The sequence below is a fragment of the Bombus huntii genome, chromosome 6 (genome assembly GCF_024542735.1).
Source record: "Bombus huntii isolate Logan2020A chromosome 6, iyBomHunt1.1, whole genome shotgun sequence".
Taxonomy (NCBI): Eukaryota; Metazoa; Arthropoda; class Insecta; order Hymenoptera; family Apidae; genus Bombus; species Bombus huntii.
In genome coordinates this window covers 15719310-15741392 of record NC_066243.1, presented here as the reverse complement: position 1 = coordinate 15741392, position 22083 = coordinate 15719310, and the positions used below count along the sequence as shown (strand labels likewise).

General features: G+C 37.2%; 3 protein-coding genes and 1 long non-coding RNA gene across 9 annotated transcripts in view; 2 read left to right on the top strand and 2 right to left on the bottom strand.

Moving 5' to 3' along the window:
• Positions 1 to 450: 450 nt before the first annotated feature.
• LOC126866732 (40S ribosomal protein S19-like) lies at positions 451 to 1464 on the bottom strand. Its single transcript, XM_050620673.1, has 3 exons — positions 1307 to 1464; positions 1059 to 1129; positions 451 to 892 (listed from the first exon to the last, which is right to left on the bottom strand). The coding sequence occupies exons 2-3, from the start codon at positions 1127 to 1129 to the stop codon at positions 499 to 501; spliced, it is 465 nt and encodes a 154-aa protein (XP_050476630.1). The 5' UTR covers positions 1307 to 1464; the 3' UTR covers positions 451 to 498.
• Positions 1465 to 1764: 300 nt separating this feature from the next.
• LOC126866730 (persulfide dioxygenase ETHE1, mitochondrial) lies at positions 1765 to 10560 on the top strand. 3 transcript variants are annotated; one of them, XR_007690025.1, is made up of 7 exons: positions 1765 to 2008; positions 2909 to 3053; positions 5673 to 5858; positions 6747 to 6835; positions 7515 to 7725; positions 7873 to 8049; positions 8131 to 10560. XR_007690025.1 is itself a non-coding variant. In XM_050620669.1 (6 exons), exons 1-6 carry the CDS (start codon positions 1874 to 1876, stop codon positions 7935 to 7937), a joined length of 831 nt encoding a protein of 276 aa, XP_050476626.1. In that variant the 5' UTR covers positions 1765 to 1873; the 3' UTR covers positions 7938 to 10560. The 3 variants fall into 3 exon arrangements, 2 of the variants coding, with proteins under 2 accessions (XP_050476626.1, XP_050476627.1); XM_050620669.1 differs by having other exon boundaries at positions 7873 to 10560; XM_050620670.1 differs by lacking the exon at positions 1765 to 2008 and adding an exon at positions 2078 to 2323 and having other exon boundaries at positions 7873 to 10560.
• Positions 5867 to 21283, bottom strand: LOC126866738 (uncharacterized). Its single transcript, XR_007690030.1, has 2 exons — positions 17216 to 21283; positions 5867 to 6564 (listed from the first exon to the last, which is right to left on the bottom strand). It is a non-coding gene; the product is annotated as an uncharacterized LOC126866738 (long non-coding RNA).
• LOC126866726 (amyloid-beta-like protein) overlaps positions 11176 to 22083 on the top strand; it is a 50659-nt gene continuing 39751 nt past the window's right edge. For 2 of the 4 annotated variants that reach the window (XM_050620661.1, XM_050620659.1), the window contains exon 1: positions 11287 to 11570. In XM_050620661.1, the coding sequence (XP_050476618.1) occupies positions 11514 to 11570 (57 nt within the window). In that variant the 5' untranslated portion in view covers positions 11287 to 11513. Of the gene's footprint in view, positions 11571 to 22083 lie in introns of all 4 variants that reach the window. The other 2 variants (XM_050620658.1, XM_050620660.1) reach the window with 2 other exon arrangements.

Genomic DNA, 22083 nt, shown 5'->3' with positions numbered 1-22083 from the left:
ATTATTGTAATTTTCGGCAAATTAATTCCGTTCCAATTTGAAGCTTTGATTTATTACTTGTGATGTTACAAAGATGTATCGTGTTAGATGTATAAAATAGAATATATGTAATTGTTTATTAATATTGTTATAACAATGTTATTTTAGAGACATAAGTATAGTAACACTAAACATCTTATAATTTGTAGAAATGTGAATATATGTATACTTAGGCATATGTCCTAAAGTTTTACTATTGTAATTACCTTTTCTGATCTACGAATAGATCATTATAGCTTTACAGAAACACGACGATTAGGAGTACAAGTATTCAAAAATAAATTGTAGCATCAAGCGTCAAATATAATTACACATTTTTATCAAAGTTTACTTTAATTATTCGATGTTTAACTTATTCAAAATTACCGAGACTTAACTTAAAGTACAGTAAATAAGGTTTGGACACAAATATAGCTATCAAAATACAATTTTTTCATTTTTATTATAGAAACAGAAAAATTAAAGAACAAGAGTCTCTTGTAGCTTAAGTTGTTTTTTGCTTTTTGCTTTCACTTGTGCAGCGATGCGATCTAAATCTCTACGACCTTGACTGGTAAGCTTACGTCCACCCAGTGGAGCTTTTTCAATGAGTTTCAGTTGTTCCAAGCTTTGAAGAGCTTTACGGGCAACACCACCTGCAGATCGGCAGAAATGGCTGGGATGGGTGCCGTTGCGTTTGCGTCCTCCAAAGATTTTTGTTACTGCTCCAACACCAATTGGACTACGAATGTAAATATGACGAACCAAAGCCGCGCATCTAATGTAGTACCAATCTGGATCATACGGAGCAAGTTCCTTGAAGCGTGCAGATTTTACGATGTCAACCCATTCTGGCACTCGCATTTTGCCAGTTCTAAAATATTAAACAAATCAATAGTTATACTTAAAAGAGTTACGGGTATACATATTTTAAAAATGTAAAATATAAAATATACATATTTTGTTGTTAATCTATAATGAGCTTCTATGTCATGAAAATTTTTGAGGTTAGTTACATCTATATAAAAACAGTTACTTACTTTTTCAAAAAGGCTGCGAAAGCCTTAACGAATTTGTGCTGGTCAACGTCCTTAAGCGTTACAGACGGCATCTGAAACAAACATCGTGATAAAAAATTGTCAACAATGCAAATGTTGTACAGGTTTACTCCACACGTGTATTGTAACAACAATATTGTAGAGCTCAATTAAAGTACGTCATGTATATAAATATACATGTAAATATTATATAAAGTACGTTAATTACTTTGTATTATAACTTATACTACCTTTCTTCCTACAATAATATGGCGAGTTGTGGAAAATTGAATAAAGTAGACACCTTTGTCCGAAAGCCAACCGGAAAGAGGGTAGCAAAAAGATGGTGCTAGAAGCAAATTGTTAAGTGGCAGCACTAACAGGAAACGACCATGAAATTTCGATACATAGAAACGCGTCTTAATAAAAATATAATAGATTATTTGTTTGATCGATAATCAAAATATACATAATTGAAGAAAATAGTTTAGATTTTATCTTCGAGATTTTGAACTTTTTACTACTTCTTCGATTATGTTAGGGTATAACAAAATTTAAATAAAGTTTCGTTTATACATGTAAATACATTATAGTAAGTTTCATGACATATACAAATGAGGGGTTTACAAAGTTTATTGATATTATCAAAATACAAACTAAATACTTGATAAGATAACGTAATCGCAAAGATGAATTTTATTTTAATCATGACGTCATTTTGATTTTGACGAACAGCGCTGCTGAACGTGTAGTTGCAAGTGAGAACATAAATACGTTGTTCCTGCGACATAAAATAGAGATTCCGTTAAACTTTTGATATGTTTAAAACTTTGTGTCAACAGTATCTAATATCTTCGTTTTCTAAATATAATTTAATCACTATGAATTCCTGTTGTAAGGACGTAGCGTTAACGGAGCCAATCCCTTTCTCGAAAGATTTTCTTTTTCGTCAAGTAAGTCAATAACTGCGCAGATTTTCGTTCTGTTGTAGCGACATCTGACGATTTCTTATGTATTAACAGTTTCAGAGAATCAATTTTTACGAATTGCGCATTTCACGTTGAATGTTATTCTTTTATTAACTTGATTTATGATTCATACAAATCTTGTTATTTGTATTTAAATTTGTAATTTATATTATTGCTCTACTATTAATTTTATGAATTACGTAACGACTGTAGTTATGACATTTTCCTTGATAGTAAGGATATTTTCAATAGTATTCTGATATAGAAATACTACAAATTAATCGTTATCCACAGTGACCGGTAAGTAATAATTTTCAACGGCTTTCAGCGTAACAGAATTATTGTAAATTATACAAAGTTATAAACTCACATGCAAAGTAAAATTATGTAAAATTGTGCAATTACAAAAAATTATTCATCGTTAGATTGCGGATTTTTATGCAGATTCATATTTGAAAGAGTGAATTCACAATTGAAAGAGTAGACTTTCGGTAGAACGTTGTTTTACCTATCGAGTATTACTAGATATTTTATTCATTTTTTCAGCGTAAGTGCTTTCTGTGCAATTCTGCACTTTCAAATTTCCCATAAAAATTTGCAATCTATTCGTCGTCGATAACGTAATTACACAGTATGTAGATTTTTCTAAAAATGATTTCCCACAAAACAATTTCATAAAGAATCCTATGCTTTATATATCTGTGTAGAATTCTAAGGCAAATTTCGTCTATACCAATACTTTCATTTTGCCATTGTATTTACATATTCATAAATTTGATCAATAATCGTAGTCTATCGTAAATCCGTCAGAAATTAGAATCTTCCATAAATTTCAGTTTACCACTTTCGAGTCCCCTTTTAACAAGTTTTAATTGAAATTCTTAGATGTTCGACCCCGTGTCCAGTACGTATACTTATCTATTGGCCGACATCAACGATAAGACCGCGATTTTAATCGACCCGGTCATCGAATGGGCAGAACGAGATAAAACCATTATTCAGGAATTGGGATTAACGTTAAAATATGCTAGTAAGTTGAGAGTATAATCACGTTCGCAGAAATCATTCTCCATTCGCTGTTGCTTGAAATTCGCCGCAGTACCGGAAATATGTTGACCATTTTTTGCTGCACAGAAAATAAAATTGGATTCACGGAATATGTTTTCCCAGGCGAACAAATTTTTCATTCTCGAGAAACGACTTTGAAAATTATTCGAGGGTGAATATACTTTCAGCTGGAACAAAATTGAACGCTTTTCGTTATAATGCTTTCTGGTCTTTCGGTAAAACTATATGCGACAAAATTTCTCTTTGTCCTCGTGCGTAGTAATATCGGTCGAGATATTTGCAAAAATGCTGTCAAATAGGGATGCGCTAACGGCAGATTGTACATTTTTCATTGCAATGTACACATCTATATGTTCATGCTACTAACTAATCGAATTCGTCGCACAGCCAATATGTAAATGATTAAGTTAGCTTTAAGTTAATCATTGTGATATGCTCTTTCGTATCATATCGATTTATAAATTTACATCTATTATATGCGACTATGTACCAATACTACAGACTCGTAATGAAATTTAATCAGTGGATGTTCAATCAAGCATTATCATACATGAATCATATATGAAGTACAGATTAACTATCCGGTTCGATGAAGATTGATTTTTTAAGGACTGAAAGTTGCGTTGAACGATATAATCGAAGGGTACGGTGAAAAAATGATGCGTGTCACAGCTGTGATAATTTTTCATATTTCTATATTAATCATCGTTCATTTTATCGTCTTCGCGGCATATCGTGGCACCTACTCTTCCGTGAAACGAGTAAATATTTTGTAAAATATAATGCTTTTAAAAATATATTTAACATAATAGCTTTTGCGTATAATTCGTAGCACTCGCGTTTCGTCGTTTCGAAATATAAAGATCGATAAATTAGTCGTTCATTAAAGTCGAAAGATTGCCATTTATCGTTTGTTTCGACCAATTACATCCACCAGTTGTAGTAATTGCAATTCATGTCAAGTTAAAAAAAAAAAAAAAAAAGACATCGAATTTCACGAGAAAATTTTCTCTCGAAACGTAACGTTTTCTCTTGTAAATTTATAATATCGTAGCGTACATAAAGGTACGTTTCTTTTAGAACAATTCCATTGTTCTCAATTTTACCATGATTTTCAGTTTACCTTGTAGAGAAGCGAAGCGCATCAAATCTTGTTTGGACGTAAAAGCTGTGTGTTTAAGTGCATTATTCGGTTGATTTGTTCCGACTGCGAGGAACGAGCAACTAAATTAACCATCAGTTGTTTCAATCTGATTACATTGCACCGGAGAAATGTGCGACAGTTAAAGATCGCGTACGATGAAACAAAGACTCGAACGATTTAATGTACCGTGTTGATATATCTGCCGGTACAATAGGTCAAAAACGTTCTTGTCGGTTAAAACTTCTTAACTGCAGTCTATCGAGCGCGAGCACAGCAGTCGGTAATTCAATAATTTAAATGAAGTGCTGGTATTATTAAGGAAACCGTGCGCTTAATTGTTCAAATTGCCACTCGAAGTCTTCTATACCAACTGAAACGTAAAAACATCGTCTCTTGAAAACATGTAATTATATGGCCATCGGCTTATTGAAAAAGTTAAGGAGCACAGTTTTATACATTGTGTACTGGGTGTTTCGCGTAATTGGATGGCGCTGCATACATATCGAAAATAAATAGAAATAGAGAAAAGTTTCAAGCGGTATAACGAGAAATTATAGACAAAATTTATATAACGAATTAATATTAATATAATTAAGACAGATAGCTGGAAAAAGCGATATTCAATTTTATATAACACATCGTAGTGGCGAACAAACGATATATTGCGACGAATGAAAATATTGGCACAGATTGGCTTTCCTTGTCGAATCTGCTGTTTTGTAAAGACCACGATTCTTTGTTTGATCTTTTCTCTTTTTTTTTTTTTAGAATATAACTTTCTAACTAGAAATATTTAAAGTTGGAACGAAAGTTTGAAAGAAACGATATAATTTTATTAAAAAAGTAACGACGTTGCAACTCGTCTTTCTGAAATTTCTTTGTACTTCTAACAGTTTTAAAGATATTAATTTCATTCAGTTCGACGGAACATCGAATGGACATAGACTTACGACCGCAGTAAGACTGGAAGTAAATTCAAATGGAAGTTTTACCATATTCCGCGTCTTCATTATCATTTTTCTCGATTCGTTGCCTCGTAATTTCCTTCTCGTATTTTCTAAGTTCTTACCGATTTAATTGACAAACTTAATAATTTAAATGCAGCTCTCCGCCGCTCCTTTTATATTTATCGTTAGCTCTTACAAAAATAAGTGAAAACGTCCGTGGAAAGCATCGAGCGACAAGTGTCATCGCTTCGCTGAGATTTTTAATACAACGGAATCTCGACTTTGCGGTTATATTTTACTCGAAACACTGCCGACATTTCCAGTAATTCGATTATCCCGCTTTGCTGTAACTAATTACTTCGGGTAATCAAGGTTTCGCTGTATTATAAATGAATGGCGAGAAGGAGATGGACGATAGTGGTCGACGAAGAGCGCTCTCGTGTGTGTGCACATGATCGCTGATAACCGTTTGGATAAACGCCTTTTGCAGTAAATACGCATATGCACGCTGATCATATCACCGGAACAGGAAAGTTGAAGAGTTTGTTACCTGGTTGCCAGTCAATGATATCACGTAGCAGCGGCGCTAAGGCTGATATACTCTTGAATCCGGATGACCAAATAAGCTTTGGCAAGCATAATTTACTGGTGTTGCCTACTCCCGGACACACCGAAGGTCAGCTATTTTTCTTTTCGTCACGTTAAAAGCAGGTACTCGTGCTTAAGAATGAACGCCATTGTTAATAAATACGCGGACGTTTTATTCGGCGAGAGAATTTTGCTTTTGCATAGAGACGTTTGACGTAAAATTGAAACGAGAGATCACGCGTAAAGTATTAGGCGATCCCATAAGTTCGTGCCGTTTTTCGAGCGGTTATATACGTTATTTTTTTTAAACACCTACGAATCGTTGTCTTAGGTATTTTCAGAACATTCGACATCTCTTGAACTGTCAAACTTCGTGATTTTTCAACGAGATCCCGAATTTTATCTTCGTCCGTCCGAGGAGAACGCCCGGGCGTTCCTCGTCTTCTAAACAGAAATTCCCAGCTCTAAAACGTTGCAACCACTTGCTACAGGTGCGAGATGAAAGCGCATTTTCTCCGTAAACAGCACATATGTTTTTCGTGGCAATCGTTACAGAACTTCCTTTCCGAAATTCACATAACACGAGATGTCGAAAATGGATACGCATTTCACTCGTGATTTTTTACCGTTAGAAGTCACTGTGTTCGCTATATTACGATCTTATACCCACGAAAATCTGCTCTAGCCTGTTCTCGATCAGCTAAGCTCAAGTGCGTTGGTCCCTTATCGCCGTATGTTTATAAATCGACACATGAAATGTGTACACAAAAGTGGGCACGAACTTATGGGATCACCTAATAATTTCCTTCGTATTTTTGCGTTTGTTCGAAACACCAGGTATTTCGTACCGTTAGACAGATATCAATCAGATGGAAAAGAACGCAGCAGGGTAAAGCACAAGTTTTCAATGGATTCGTATCCCAATGCATCAGAATGCCAGCCAGCTCTCATAATCAATACATTCGTATTTTAACAGGTTGCGTTACCTACGTATGCTACGAACAAGGTATAGCATTCACAGGCGATACTTTGTTGATACGCGGATGTGGACGAACAGATTTCCAGGTTTGTGCGAAAAAGAATGACACGTACGTTGTAATAAGAGTTCATAAGTTAATAATTTAATACGTTCATAATTAGTCAAGCGAGTTCATAATTTCGAATCTAAAATTACGACTGTGAAATGTGATGTAAGATATAAATACGAGTATAATTTGAAAATTTTACGACGCTGTAGAAATGTAGAGATTCAGAATGAATTTATAATCGTTCCCAGTTGTTCTATAAGAACAACTGGTAATTATAATTTATGCAAAATCGCCGAATTAGTCTGATGTAATATGGTTGTTTGATCGCGCGCTATCACGAGGAATCTCAAAAACCTTCTAAATATCGCGTTTTACGTAGCGTGGTTAACTTATTAACCGCAAGGGAATGGTGCGGCCCGTTTAGTCTGAAAATCTGGCGACGATATTTTACACGGGAGAAGTTGAAGTAAAATTGTGCGCACGTTCGATATCGTACACGGTAACTCTTGCATACACGGGCGCATCATTTATTTAGACGCTAACAAGTTTAAAAGCCGACGTAGATACATTGGTACTTGAAACGGTTTACTCGAAATTTCGTCAAAAATCCGTAAATTCACGCGCACTGTACGTACGCGTCGCAAGAGAAACGTCGTTTCATTGTTTCATATTCATATTGGAGGAAATTAATATTTTGCAATTTTCTTGCGTTACAGGGTGGCTCGGCGGAAGTCTTGTACAATTCAGTTCATTCGAAAATCTTCACGTTGCCAGCAAATTTCAGACTGTATCCTGCCCACGATTATTCTGGTAGAACAGTAACCACGGTGGCCGAGGAGAAGGCCTTTAATCCTAGATTATCCAAATCCCTAAATGAATTTGTCGACATAATGAACAACCTTAATCTGGCGTACCCAAAAATGATCGGTACGTTAATTCGCTTGCGTGTCGTTTGTAGCGCGAGCCTTGATTTTCGTTTGAAAACGTCGTCTGGAAATTTACGACGGCGGCTGACATTTCCGCTGGCTACGTTTTTGAACTTTCGTAATGATAAAATCTGTTTAACCTTTGCAGACAAAGCTGTACCGGCGAACAAAGTTTGCGGTCTATACGAAGTTGCCAAGGAACAGAAACCATGAAGAGACGAACTGGCTGATATTTTTACGTTCATCGATCGGCTTGTTGTTAATTCGATTTGGTCGTTTTGCGTACGATAATAGCGCATAATATAGAAGAATATCGCTTGTAATAGTAATATAGAAGTAAGAGTAATATAGAAGTAAGAGTAATATAGAGGAGTAGCGCATAGTATAGAAGAGTAATATGGAAGAGTAAAAATAAAAGTAACAATCTAAAAGCGAAACGAGGTGGCCCATCGTTGTTAATTAACACCCTCGACCTGTTTAATTTTGAAATTTGCGCTAGTATTAAAATTAAAATTAAAATTCCGCGTAAAGAAACGCAACGTCATTTCCAACCCTTTTGTTCTCGTTAAACGCTATGGCCACGTCTTCTAAATAACGTATGCTAAATTTTATACACTAATTAAATTTCCACCCGTGCACAGCGCAGGTACCCTGAACTCGACGCATAATTATAATTCAAAATAATTCCAACCGTATTTATCGCACCGTACCAACCGAGCGTGTTCTTATTTCTCGACCGAATCAGCCATAGTTCTACCGTAAACGCGTTATCGTAACGTGCTATCTTGTACAAAGGAGATTTTACATTAGCATAGGTAAATACGTTGAAAGAATTAATCGGCGTGCGAAAGTGGATATCAGCGGCGATGAAAAGATAGCGCTGGTTAAAATTTCGCCGATTTTACGACGTCCCATCCACTCAGCTACTTTGACGTTTATAGGTGGGCTGATTTTCTGAAGCACGCGAAACGAAACGTAAGACGGTAATAGAGATGGAGGCTGCTGTAATCGGGTAGTTTAAACGGGCTGTCTTGTCGAAACTCGGGACGAAGAGACCCCCATGGTGTGCCGCTGGTTTCTACTGCATAGCTGAGGGTTGAAATCGATACCGTTTCCAGGGTAACCGGTGGGTACGGTGGCCGACACACGGGCAAAGGTATGGGCCAAGGCTATCTGCTCGTGCGTTTTCATGCTCTTCTGAAAAAAAAAAAAAAGAGGAGGAAGAAACGGACAGAGACGGTTAGCGGGGCGAGGAGGAAGAAAAACAGACGAAGCCACGCGGAATGTGTAATTTCTCTGGGTCCGATGGCTTAGACGGAAAATAGAGAGAAGTCGAACGCACGGGGTATGCGGTTGGTTAACAAAAATGAAATGTCAAGAGACGTTAAGGCGTACATACCTACGTGCACGCTTCTCTAAACCGTAAAAACGACAAGAGCCGGGAAGCGAGCGGATGCAACGAAACAGTGTTGGCAATTCGTCCGGTTTAAAGACTCGTTGATGTGCAGATATATATGCCGCTCACGATATTTCATTCTGTACCGTTTGATTTTGTCTTCGTGTAACTCGTCGTTCCTCTTGGCCTCGCCTTCATTACGCATTATAGACGTATGAAAGTATTAGAGACGAATATAAACGATGTCATAGCGTTGTATATTACACTTTGTGTATTAATAGGGCTATTACGGGCGCGTATTAGCGACGATATTATGTAAATGTACAGTAAAAAGGTAGTAGCCCCTGAAACGTTACAACTCTATCGTCTTTAACGTTTGGATGTTCATCGGCGGATACATAATTCGAATCGAATCGCTTCTTTTTTAGTCGCACCCATTTCTCAGCATAATTAACCACTATCGTAGCGTACAATTGCATTAGATTGATTTATACGTTATATCGTACTAGGCTAGCCTGCTATCGGCTGATCGTAGGTACGTCATGACAATATTTATATCAACAATATTTATAATGGACATGCTATTTGTGACAAATGTCGATTACATTGCTGCACTAGATCGTTGCGGGTGGATTAGCTGCAGAAAGTTCGCGTCAAACTGAATCATTGCTTCGTGTTTTAACGCATTAACTACTACTAACCTGATGTTACGTGTTTCTACAGTTAAGGCTGGATAGATCAATTATCGACGAAATCAACAAAGGAGAATTTTTTCTATCATTCGAATTAAATAAAAATAGGCGATAATAGACGACAGTATGTGAAAGCAAACTTTTCAAATTCTTCAGTAACGCGCAATTTCTCCAAATCGTCAAACTGATCGACCGACCTTAAAAATATTCGACGATGTTTCCTTTCAATCATGCGCATGTATAGCGAGCGCGGATACCACGTTTATTCTGGTTTCCTCTTTTTTTTCCCTGTTTGAAATCGAAACCCGAGGTGTCAGGCGACTGCGACGGATGACGCGCCAAATTCTGTCATCGCTCGGTATTAGCCAGTTCTCTATTCGTTGGCTGGACGATTCGGTTCACCGTATTAAATACTTGAAACGCTTGAAATATAGACGGATTGAATTTATGGTTTAACCGAATATTTATGCAATTATGCGTTGTTAATCGTACACCGTATTCGGAATGGTAATGAGTACTGTACGATTCGGTCAATATTTATTACATATGTTAAAACGCGATTATTATTCGATGATACTAATGTTATCAATTTAATCTTATTAAATTTTAACGATACGTGGATATCTTAATTATAGTGTAAATTACTTTCGCGATATATCGATTCGGCATTTCAGTTTCTTCTTATTTTGTACATTTCATCGACGTTGTAAATTTTTATTGAAAAAAAGAAAAAAAGAAAGGGGAGAAATTTTCACAGAAAATAAACGAACGTTTCGAACGAAGATTGAACGCGGATATTATACACATCTTTTTCCGGATTTTCGTATGCTGAATTTGTTTTCCAACTTTACATTTAAATATTACAAAATTCTGTAAAACGTGCGCTCACGCGCGCACGCAAACAAAGCAGAAAACATTTTCAAGGTGATTTTATAAATAAAAAGCGGTAGTATGTAAACTCGTTTCTAGAAAATAATTTATAACTATTCTTTTTTTATTAAATTTCTTAAAATACAATTTTTCCAATCTCAATAATGCATCGTCGATCATGATTACACGTATTTCCTTAAAAACAGTGTACTTTAGTTTAGTTACTTTTAATTAGCAAAAGTGATATTGTACGTGAGAAATAAAACAAGAAAATTTCGAAATACTCGTTTTAAGTCATCGGTTCGTGTAAAAGTTATTCCACCGATTAGTATTAGTAGTCTGGATAGAATAGAGTAGTCAGGTGTTTCGTTGAAAGCAACATTTCCGGCGGAAAATCTGTCGAAAGTTGACAATTTCGTTCGAAGTATGTAATACCGTTTAAAATCACGATATTCCCGCTACATTATCGACTGACCATTGCGCGCATGTGAACGCACCCTCCGGCGCGGTCATCTAGTGACAGCTTTTGATTGGTCGAATCGTTTCAGCGGCACCGGCGCCGCGCTTCACCTCCATCTTGATTTCTCGTGAAGCGACCCACCCAGCAGCAGTGTCACAGTAGTACGCTGTGCTCTCGTATACGGCGGGTGAGTGGTGGCTTGCATACAGCAAATTGTTCAGCAACGTTTCTGCCGTTTGTTCAATCAGTGCGTCGTCGTTTTTTCGTAGAAGATCGAGACGAGTCAGGGAATCGTAACCGGCCTGAAATCGAAACGACACACATAGACATCGTGCGGGGAGTTTTATAGAGAGTCGACCAAACGAAGGAAGATGAAGGGGATGCTGGTGCCCGCACTGCTGGGCGTCTTGATGGTCTGCCGGGTCCAAGTGAGTACCTGTATCAATTTAGCTATGAAATAGAAGAAACATAGAACAGATAACGCGTAGACTTACGACTAATTGGAATCGATCGTCTCGGACAATTTATTCGCGACCAGTCTCGATGACAATTTTTATTTTTTTACCCTCTCGTCGAACAAGCGGCAAATGTCACGCGCAACGCGCATCACGATCGATGTAGTAGCCACGGTGTACCTGTCCCGTGGAAATTCCCCTTAAATGCTTGCCAATTAAGCCGTGTGTGCTACCTGTCAAATTGTTCATGGTGCTTCGATCGATGCTACCGCACGATGCTTGATGCGTTCATTTAGAGTGCATTATACCGTGTACGTCTCTGTAACGATCGACAGCTCGACGTTACGAGAATGTGTTTGCTTTCGTTCGAGGACTACGCGATACATAACCGCCTACTGGACTCCAACGCTCTTTCCATGCGACCAAGCGGCATTAATTCGATCTGACGTTATATATTTCACGATATCCTGTCCTCGCTACTTTCCTGGCTATTTTAAACGTTAATGTCATATATCGTAATGCGACGATACCAATTCCTCTTTTTTATCGAATCGCCTAGATTCTTGATCGGGAATTGGGTTTAACGAGTAAAGATTTCTTCGCGCAGAGATTCTTGGAATAAGACTATGTTAGATGCTGTGTTATATTATATAAAGAGTGGAACTTGCACGAGAAAAATTAAAACCAAAGGTATATACGAGGAAACATATAATTTAAGAAGAAAAATTATTTACCACTTGTTCATATATTTTGTAAAAATCGTTCGAATTCTAAAAACTGTACTAAAACGTTATACGAAACTCGTATGAAAAATTACGAATTGGTCATTTTGACTACCGTAGTAGTTGCAGTGTTAATCGTTAATTTTATACACATCGAATCGCTCGTTTCTTCGAAAATCAAATAATTGTCAACGAACGAAATCGTAATTCGCGTTGTCAATCTTTTACATTTGAAATTTCTCTTCTAACGTCTTTATGTAACGTTCGATAAGAACGTTAGCTTAAGAAATGCATTAATTATCAACGAGATCGTAATTCGTGGTTTTCATCGGGTCGTAAAACGACTGTAAATCGACTTTCAACTGACTCACGTTGGAAATGTTGCTTCGAGCGTTCTTATGTAACGTTCGATAAGAATGTTAGTTTGAAATTCTGGTTGGCAAAGTGTTAACAGTGTCGGAGCGTCGCCGCGCAACTTTCGGCGTGTTCTTTTTTGCCGGGGTGGAAAAAAAGAAGCACGGTCCTTAGGAAGCGTTCGCTTTTAAAACGTTTCAAAGCGCACCTATCTCGGGGGAGTAACCTTGTGTATGCGCAAATTATCACGCACGAACGAACATAGGCAAAACTACGGAGGCACAGACAAAGTAAAGAGATTGCAAATACGTAAGTCGGGAAACGGATTTGCCAACGATTTTCTCGTTAACGTTAATTCCGTGTGACAGTTCAATTTACGTGCTCGTTCGTCGCCATTACTACGAAATAGAATCGTGTCTAATAGATGGAAAAGTTCCTACTGGCAAGATGTATCGCACCGTTTGGTCGTGGAATACGACTACAGAATACGAAATAGGCAAGATCGTCCGATTAACGGACGAAAATCACGGATAAATAGTACGATGACTACGACTTCGTTGATCTTTTGATTTTTATTATTATCATCATATCCGAAGTTAAACAGGGAGAGTTAAACTTGTTCGGTCCAATGACACAAGCCTTCCATCGATGTGTAGATGACAAACTGACGAAGTTTTGCGGAAACTCCGATGGCTTACCTAGCATCTAGAATATGAAAATCGATAGCTTCGAGAAATGAATATTTTTGATGGAAATATGTTTCAAGAAAACATCGTAAGCAAATTTAGTAAGAGTACGAAACTCGCGTATTTTATCAAATTGATTCGCTTCTTCTGGATATTGTCTCGACTCGCTGTTTCTTCAAAATTTCTAAATGAACTTCGGAACGACAGAACAATTTACGTAATTTTTAGAAATCGTCGAACAAATCACGATTATTCTCGATGTACCCATTCATAAATCCTTAAATTTACAGTTTTTTAAACACGAATAAAGGAATATACTATACTTCGTTACGATATTGCTTTCACGATATTGTCCCATTGTCGGACACAAATATTTCAATTGGCGATCGGAATAAAACTTTTGTTCGTCGTCAACGGGTTGCATTCTCCGAATATCAGAATCGAATCACCGCAGTGAAGCGAAAATTCATTGACGCAGCCACATTGGGTTTTCTGGATATTCCAGCGGTTTTGTACTTAACAGCAATTACGATCTTCACCTAGATTCGCCACGTAGCTAAAGGCACGCGGTGTCGCACGATTGAAACGCACAGTTAAAGATCTGCCGTGCTTTTCGATGTTTCCTCATTTCCCGTGGTCCCATTTCTCGCCGTAAAGCCTGGTTTTTACGGAATAAGAAAAAAAAAGAGAAAAGAGAAAAGGGAAGGAAAGAGAGGAGGAAAAGAAGAGAAAGAAGAAGGAAAAAAAAAAGATATTCCGTCGCTTAAATGCGGCTCCTTGTCCCCATGCTGGCGTACGAGAAAATGCTCTGGTAATGGAGGACGGAGTAAATGAGGACGAAAGAGTTTCAATGCATTTTTCATTTTCGACGCAGATTCTTTTAAGGTCACCTTTCACATCGCTATTTTCTCTCGTTTTTTCGTCCGCCCCTCTTTTCCCTATTTTTTTCTCTAGCTTTTCTTTTCCTCTATTTATTCCGTTTATCTGCTTTTTCTCCCTTTTTTGTCTCGCTTTTTTTAATCGAACTGCGTATTAATACGCTAACGGAATCGATTGCGCAATTATTACGCCGAATGGCAAGCGAACGCAAATGATTTACACGCGCGAAACTCCGCGTCACACGCCCCGCGATAATTTAGCGACGATTAATCGAGTGGCTGGAAATGAAAATCTCGCGCAACGCGCCCGAGTCCCAGCGTCCAACGGCTGGATACGCGAAAGAGTTTGTTACGAAAAAGAGAGCGGCAAATACGTTGCAGTTTATGCGATTCAGCCTAGTGGTTTGATAAATTGCGCGAATCATAAATTCATGAGAATGCCGGTTTATTTCGCTATTCGGCGCCCCTTGTTCCAAATGTTTCGCGCGTTAAGCTACTAACTAAGTGTGCAGCGTTCGTATGTTAAATACTGGCTAACTAACGAGCGAACGAAACGAGTTATCGTTTGTGCAAATTGCGAAAAATCCGATAGAACTATGGATACGCGTTATGGAAGCGCATCTGATATAAATCAAAGACGCGAGGTGACTTTTTATAATTCGAGAAAATATTGCGTTGACAACTAAGTGATTGCGGACTTTGTCAATACCAACTAATGACAAAATCCGCAATAACTTAGTTGCCAAGGCAACTGATAATTCACACACAGAGATGTGGGATGATAATTGCATTTATTTCTTCTTTTTTTAAATTTGACAAAATCAGTAGTTGGAAGGAGAGATAACAACGACTTTCTATAACTCGAGAAAATATTGGGTTGGCAACTGATAATTCGTCACAGAGATGTGGGATGATAATTGCATTTATTTCTTCTTTTTTTAAATTTGACAAAATCAGTAGTTGGAAGGAGATATAACAACGACTTTCTATAATTTGAGAAGATATTGGGTTGGCAACTAAGAGATTGCGGACTTTGTCAATACCAACTAATGACAAAATCCGCAATAACTTAGTTGCCAACCCAACTGATAATTCGTCACAGAGATGCGGGATGATAATTGCATTTATTTCTTCTTTCTTTTCAAATTTCACAAAATCAGTAGTTGGAAAGGGAGATAACAACGACTTTCTATAACTCGAGAAAATATTGGGTTGGCAACTGATAATTCGTCACAGAAATGCGGGATAATAATTGCATTTATTTCTTCTTTTTTCAAATTTGACAAAATCAGTAGTTGGAAAGGAAGATAAGAACGACTTTCTATAATTTGAGAAGATATTGGGCTGGCAACTAAGTGATTGTGCACTTTGTCAATACCAACTAATGACAAAATCCGCAATAACTTAGTTGCCAACCCAACTGATAATTCGTCAGAGAGATACGGGATAATAATTGCATTTATTTATTCTTTTTTTAAATTTCACAAAATTAGTAGTTGGAAAGGGAGATAACAACGACTTTCTATAATTTGAGAAGATATTGGGTTGGCAACTAAGTGATTGCGGACTTTGTCAATACCACCTAATGACAAAATCCGCAATAACATAGTTGCCAAGGCAACTGACAATTCGTCACAGAGATGCGGGATGATAATTGCATTTATTTCTTCTTTTTTCAAATTTCACAAAATCAGTATTTGGAAGGAGAGATAATAACGAAAAAGGTGAAGGAAATTCTCGAAATTTCATTTCGTAATAGCCGCGCGAATTGAAAAGAACTCGGCATGGCAGGACGCGAATGTATTTGCAGAAGGAAGTGGGAAATGAAAAGCACGCGGGAAAAGCGCGATAAGTTCGTATTTATTGATTTTATGGCAGATTTGTCGAGAGATTCGACGCGGAGATTAATGACCGGTAAGTCTTGTTCGAGAAGTCGATTCGCGTGGTTATTAACTTGGCAAACGGTTGAGAACGATACGGAACTCGCTGTGTTTTTCCATGGAACAACCCCTCCGGTTGCAACGCCGGTTTCTCTTCTGCTTGTGAACGCTTCGAGAGCTTTTAACAATACGGTGTTAATAAATCGTCAGTGCACCCGTAAGGGCCATTCGGATAACAGACGGTGACGTGAAGTAGTTTCACCGGTGCTTATAAATTAACAGCTAGCTCGACGACCTAAATTTAGATATTTGGATTTAACATCGACCGGTACATAAAACACAATACAGAATCGTAGTCGAATTCCTCGCGGATGAATCGATACGCGTTTGGCTACTTTCGTACAATACGAATGTGCAGCGCAATCGCGAATTTTCTACAGCAGAAACGTTATTATAACGATCGTTGATCAATTATCGACAGGTACTGCGAATTTCCAGGCAACTTCGCTTATTTTCCAAGTATGATCGAAGAGGTTGTTGCAACGAGAAAGTATTAGGTGATCCCATAAGTTCGTGCCGTTTTTCCAGCGGTTGTATATGTTATTTTTTTTAAACACCTACGAATCGTTGTCTTAGGCATTTTCAGAACATTCGACATCTCTTGAACTGTCAAACTTCGTGATTTTTCAACGAGATCCCGAATTTTATCTTCGTCCGTCCGAGGAGAACGCCCGGGCGTTCCTCGTTTCTAAACAGAAATTCCCAGCTCTAAAACGTTGGAACCACTTGCTACAGGTGCGAGATGAAAGCGCATTTTCTCCGTAAACAGCACATATGTTTTTCGTGGCAATCGTTACAGAACTTCCTTTCCGAAATTCATATAACACGAGATGTCGAAAATGGATACGCATTTCACTCGTGATTTTTTACCGTTAGAAGTCACTGTGTTCGCTATATTACGATCTTATACCCACGAAAATCTGCTCTAGCCTGTTCTCAATCAGCTAAGCTCAAGTACGTTGGTCCCTTATCGCCGTATGTTTATAAATCGACACATGAAATGTGTACACAAAAGTCGGCACGAACTTATGGGATCACCTAATATATTAGATTGTCGAAAAAGTATCTTTCGTTTTCTGAGCAAGTAACAGATGCTTTATATTATTTTATCGAATTATGTATAATTCATTTTGTTTGAAGAACGGTTCATTCTCATAATTCGATAAAATAATATAAAAGCAAAAATGTCGCGCGTCTATTAATTCCTTATGAAACGGAAGAAACTTCTTGGACAAGCTAATAGTTTCAGTCTGCGGTAATTTTGGTAAAAAGCCGCTTAAAATCGATAGGAAATTGCTTTCTCGAGTGTACTACAAATTCCTAGTCGACTATTATCGTTAATATATTACTAATATATATATATATATATATATATATTTATTATTATATTAATAAGAAACCTCTGCGCTTTTGATGTAATATTTTCGGCCACGAAACCCGCAGTTCTCTTTCTCTTGCGATAAATATAACTTCGATATTGGCGCCGGTGTTCATATAGAAAATCCTTCGACCAAAGAAATAGAATCTGCCAAGTGGGAAAAATGGCAAAGGTAAATAAGGGAATGTCTGTAAACAGAAATCCAATTAGTCGTAGAAGCAGAAAAACTTTCTATACGATATAGGATTTCAAAATACATTTCTTGTATTTCCAAGCGCCACATATGTGCAAGCGTTTTAAAATGTTGATTTCGAGCGAGAGCTATTGGGTTGGCAACTAAGTGATTGCGGATTTTGTCAATACCACCTAATGACAAAGTCCGCAATCTCTTAGTTGCCAATCCAATACAAACCGAATTAAGTGAATCGTCGTTGGTCCCGATACTATCGAACCTAAGTAAAGTTTGACGGGGGAGCTGCTGGAAATTTGATTCATCGGATTATCCATAACGATATTGTGGATATGCATCGAGAATGTTATCGGTAGCTCTATTTTCGAGTATTTTAGATGTGTATTGGGTTGTTCGGAGAATTCGTAGCTCGTTCCTGTATCCTAATCGATACAAAGTTGCGTGTACCGTAGGTCTGGCGAGATTGCATGGGAATAATTTATCAGCAACTTCTGACAAATAACGAAATACTAAATTCCAAGAAATACTCTCCGCCATTAGCTTGTTGCATAATGAACGTCGCTTTTCGCGGTCTTGCTTTACAGCCATTTCGAATTTCCAAAGTGCTCTAACAGCTGAGAAGTTGAAGGGAACGCGGTACAAACGAGAAAATGTTCAATTTACCGAAACTTCGGCTAAAGTCAAACTCTGATAGGGAAATCTGTATCGCGTTAAATATGAAAACACATTACTGCGATATTACATGGGTTACGTATTGCACAGTATGTGTGTGTGTGTGTGTGTGTGTGTGTGTGTGTGTGTGTGTAGCTTAAGAGAAATAAAGATATATGTGTTTAATTTAGTATATGTAATTTGGTAGATGTAAAAGGGAATATGTGTGTTTGGGATGAGAGTGTGGATGGGTGTGGACCTTTGAACGTGATGGATAGCCTAATTAAAGTATGGCAACGAGTGGGAGTTAGAAATACGTAAGCCAGGTCTTCTTTCCTGTACCGCGAAGCTGAAAAATAAATAAATAAATTATATCATTTATTTATTTTTCATAGCTCTTCCTCTGCGAGCTGCAGCGGATCTCCAGTTACTTTTCTCTTCCGTTTACCCTTGTCGTTTACTTTTCTAACCACCGAGCTCCACTCTTTTAGCTCTCGTACTTAACATTTAGACTCGCAATCAACAACTCGGACTCGACCTTAGAAGGTAATTCTTCTATTTCTTATTGTCTATGCTTTTATCGCTTGTATTCTTAAACTTCAACGATCTACGGGTTCAAACAGAAACGTAAAATAAGAAACTCCGTATGAAGGATGGTCTAAAAATCAATTGCCACGATCTTTCAGTTATTTTCGATAGTCGGACAACAGAATATTTCGAAGGAAAGTCGATCAGCTACCGATCGATTGCAAATTATAATACAATATCGCGCGGACTTGAACGACGTTTTTACTTCGATGAAGAGTCAGAGTGACGTTTATTCTTTTAAACGGAACAATGCATAATTAGAATTAAAATCGAACGGAATATAAAAAAATTCATTGTTCCATTTAAAAAAAAAAAAAAAAAAAAAAAATGACGGTGACATTGACTCTTGATCGAAGCATGACTTTTTTTTAAATTCATAATATTGCAATCTGTACTCGACTGAAAGCCGATTAACTTTTGTTCGAAACAGTTTTTTAGCTGGAAGAACCATGGAGACTGATTTTTAGACCACCTATTGTATAAAACAGATTGCTATTTATAAAATATTTCTAAAACAATATAGATAACATATTTATAAAAGTAAATTTCTACATACACAAGGATGTTGGATTATTTCGACATTTTTGTATCTATAGTTTTAGAGAATTATGTCATTTTTCCACTCGACTGTTCTTGTTCGTTCAGAAAGCTTTCGTATTTTACTTCTTCATTGGCCAGGCAATTGTTTTAGAGCAATGACACCTTTTTCTCTCTGTATAATGAAGCACGCGAGAACTCGATTTCCTCCTATTTTCCTTCGCGAGTATAAATTTTAACAAACGTCGATAGATTCTACTATAAATTTCTTCCAATTTCCAAGGATCGAGATAAAAATTCTCACCTATCGATTTCGATGATTCTTCTTTCGTCGAAAAACGTTGGAAACGGATCGTGCTTATGCCAAATATTCGTATCGCGACGATCTAACTGTAAGTACACTTGAAATACAACAATCGAAACACAAATATAAAATATATAAATATTACCACGATATTTATTAATAATTGTATGAAGGTAAAATTGAAACCGGACAATCGATAACAATTATTTCGTACAGTTCGTACGAATTAAACGAATTTATCAACGATAGGAAAATGGATACATTTCGATGGAAAATTACTCGACTAACGTAACATACTTGAAATGTATACTTGAAATGTGTAGGCGATTCATCGAAATTCCAAATTACCGACACGGTTTGTATTTTTAAAATCGTTCGAGCAACGATAAACGTTAATGAGCAAAAATATAACTTCACTTACTATCGTTCGCGTATTGTATTTGTAATCGTGCGCTCGTTTCTAGCTGTTCTCATTCCGCCGGCATGATTGTGGCCGAATAATTGCAAAGCATTATCCCAGCTATCTTCTCTGCAGTCTGCCGTCCTTTTATATTGGGTTACGGCTGCGAGCCTCAGAGGAATATTATATTCTTCTCTTCTTGTATGTAGGTTATTAAATCTTACAACGATTTCAAGTTAGAGAAACGTAGCGTATTATTCGTACTACGTATAATGCGTTCTCTACATTATTTCCTTTCTATCCTTTCGGTAGTTCGTCGTTTTCGTTGCTGCAGTGCTTTGAACGCTTCAATAAGATGGGAAAATTATGATCGTTTAATCTTTCTCGATCAGACGATAGGCGTAATACGCTTGGCACAAGATAGCGATAAAATCGTTGTCTTTGTAGAAATTGTACAAGGATTATAGAATTTGAATCTATAATCTGGTTGCTATATATTGTTGAAGTGGACACCGCTTCTATGAGAACTCTACATCTGGTCTTTTTAATTTTCTCAAGCACCGAAGCTATTGACAGCGTATAGACAAAAGACTGCGACGAAGGCAGACCATAAACAGTAGACAGACGACGTTGGCTTCGGGGTTTTCAGTTGCAGGGTAACGCTGCTAGCGTGTGGATGTGAACCAGCTCAAATTGTATTCTTACTTATAATTACGCTCCTGTATTGAAATATATTTTCTACCTTACAATTCACCCACGAGTTTCTCTGTTTATACGCCAAATAACATATACAGGGTGGTTGGTAACTGGTGGCACAAGCATAAAGGGGGTGATTCTACGCGAAAAAAGAAGTCGGAAATATAGAATAAAAATTTTTCGTTCGAGGCTTTGTTTTCGAGAAAATCGACTTTGAATTTTCGCTCGGTACGCGTGCACTTTATCGCGTCTCGTTATAACGGATTTCACTGTAGATCGTTGTCTCGATGGAAAAATTAAAAAAAGATATTTATTCTATATTTTCGATTTCTTTTTTTGCGTAGAATCGCCCCCTTTTCGCTTGTACCACCAGTTACCAACCACCCTGTATTTTCTACCTTACAATTCATCCACGAGTTTCTCTGTTTATACGTCGAATAGCCTCAACATATATAAAATATGATTATGTATAGGAATATAATACGACTATGTATTAGTATAGAATTACGCGCAAGAGCATAATGATTTTCATGAAAGAGACACAACGCGGGTGGATGATTTTTGCGAATCGAACTGGTCGCTGATTTACTTTGGCGGACACAACTTGCACGAAGCAACCTAACAGACGTATGGTTGCAGCTTTGTCACAACGGTGCATAGTAAAACCTCAAAATACTTTTTTTTTTGTATAACTTACTGGAGATACTCGTAGACAATTTCCATAGCAAGCGGGATATTTTCGTTTTACTTTACGCGTCATATACAGAGTGGCTAGAAAAAATATCGACACGCCACTGTACATACATATTTATAACAGCATTTACATGCTAATTAATTAGCTTCGAGTGTATCAACTTTTGTATCGTTAAACGATGTTTTCGTACGACTATAGAAAATGTTTAACATGAAAACGAAGCATAGAACCTGGTTCCTAAATTCTTAGAGGATAAAATTACGCGTCGATAACTTTTCTAGTCATTGTATAATGAGTTTTCTATATTATTTCCTTGCTATCCCTTCGGTAGTTCGTCGTTTTCGTTGCTCCAGTGCTTTGAACGCTTCAATAAAATGCGAAAGTTATGATCGTTTAATCGTCCTCGATCAAGCGATAGGCGTGATACACCCAGTATAAGATAGCGGTTAAATCGCTGTCTTTGTAGAA

Excerpts from the sequence above, each read along its gene's own strand:
- LOC126866730 (XM_050620669.1), top strand. The coding sequence starts at position 1,874 with ATGTTTAAAACTTTGTGTCAACAGTATCTAATATCTTCGTTTTCTAAA. Across the intron at positions 6,836-7,514 it reads GTGGACGAACAGATTTCCAG|GGTGGCTCGGCGGAAGTCTT; the intron begins GTTTGTGCGAAA and ends CTTGCGTTACAG. Across the intron at positions 7,726-7,872 it reads GGCGTACCCAAAAATGATCG|ACAAAGCTGTACCGGCGAAC; the intron begins GTACGTTAATTC and ends TAACCTTTGCAG.
- LOC126866732 (XM_050620673.1), bottom strand. The coding sequence starts at position 1,129 with ATGCCGTCTGTAACGCTTAAGGACGTTGACCAGCACAAATTCGTTAAG. Across the intron at positions 893-1,058 it reads TTCGCAGCCTTTTTGAAAAA|AACTGGCAAAATGCGAGTGC; the intron begins GTAAGTAACTGT and ends TTAATATTTTAG.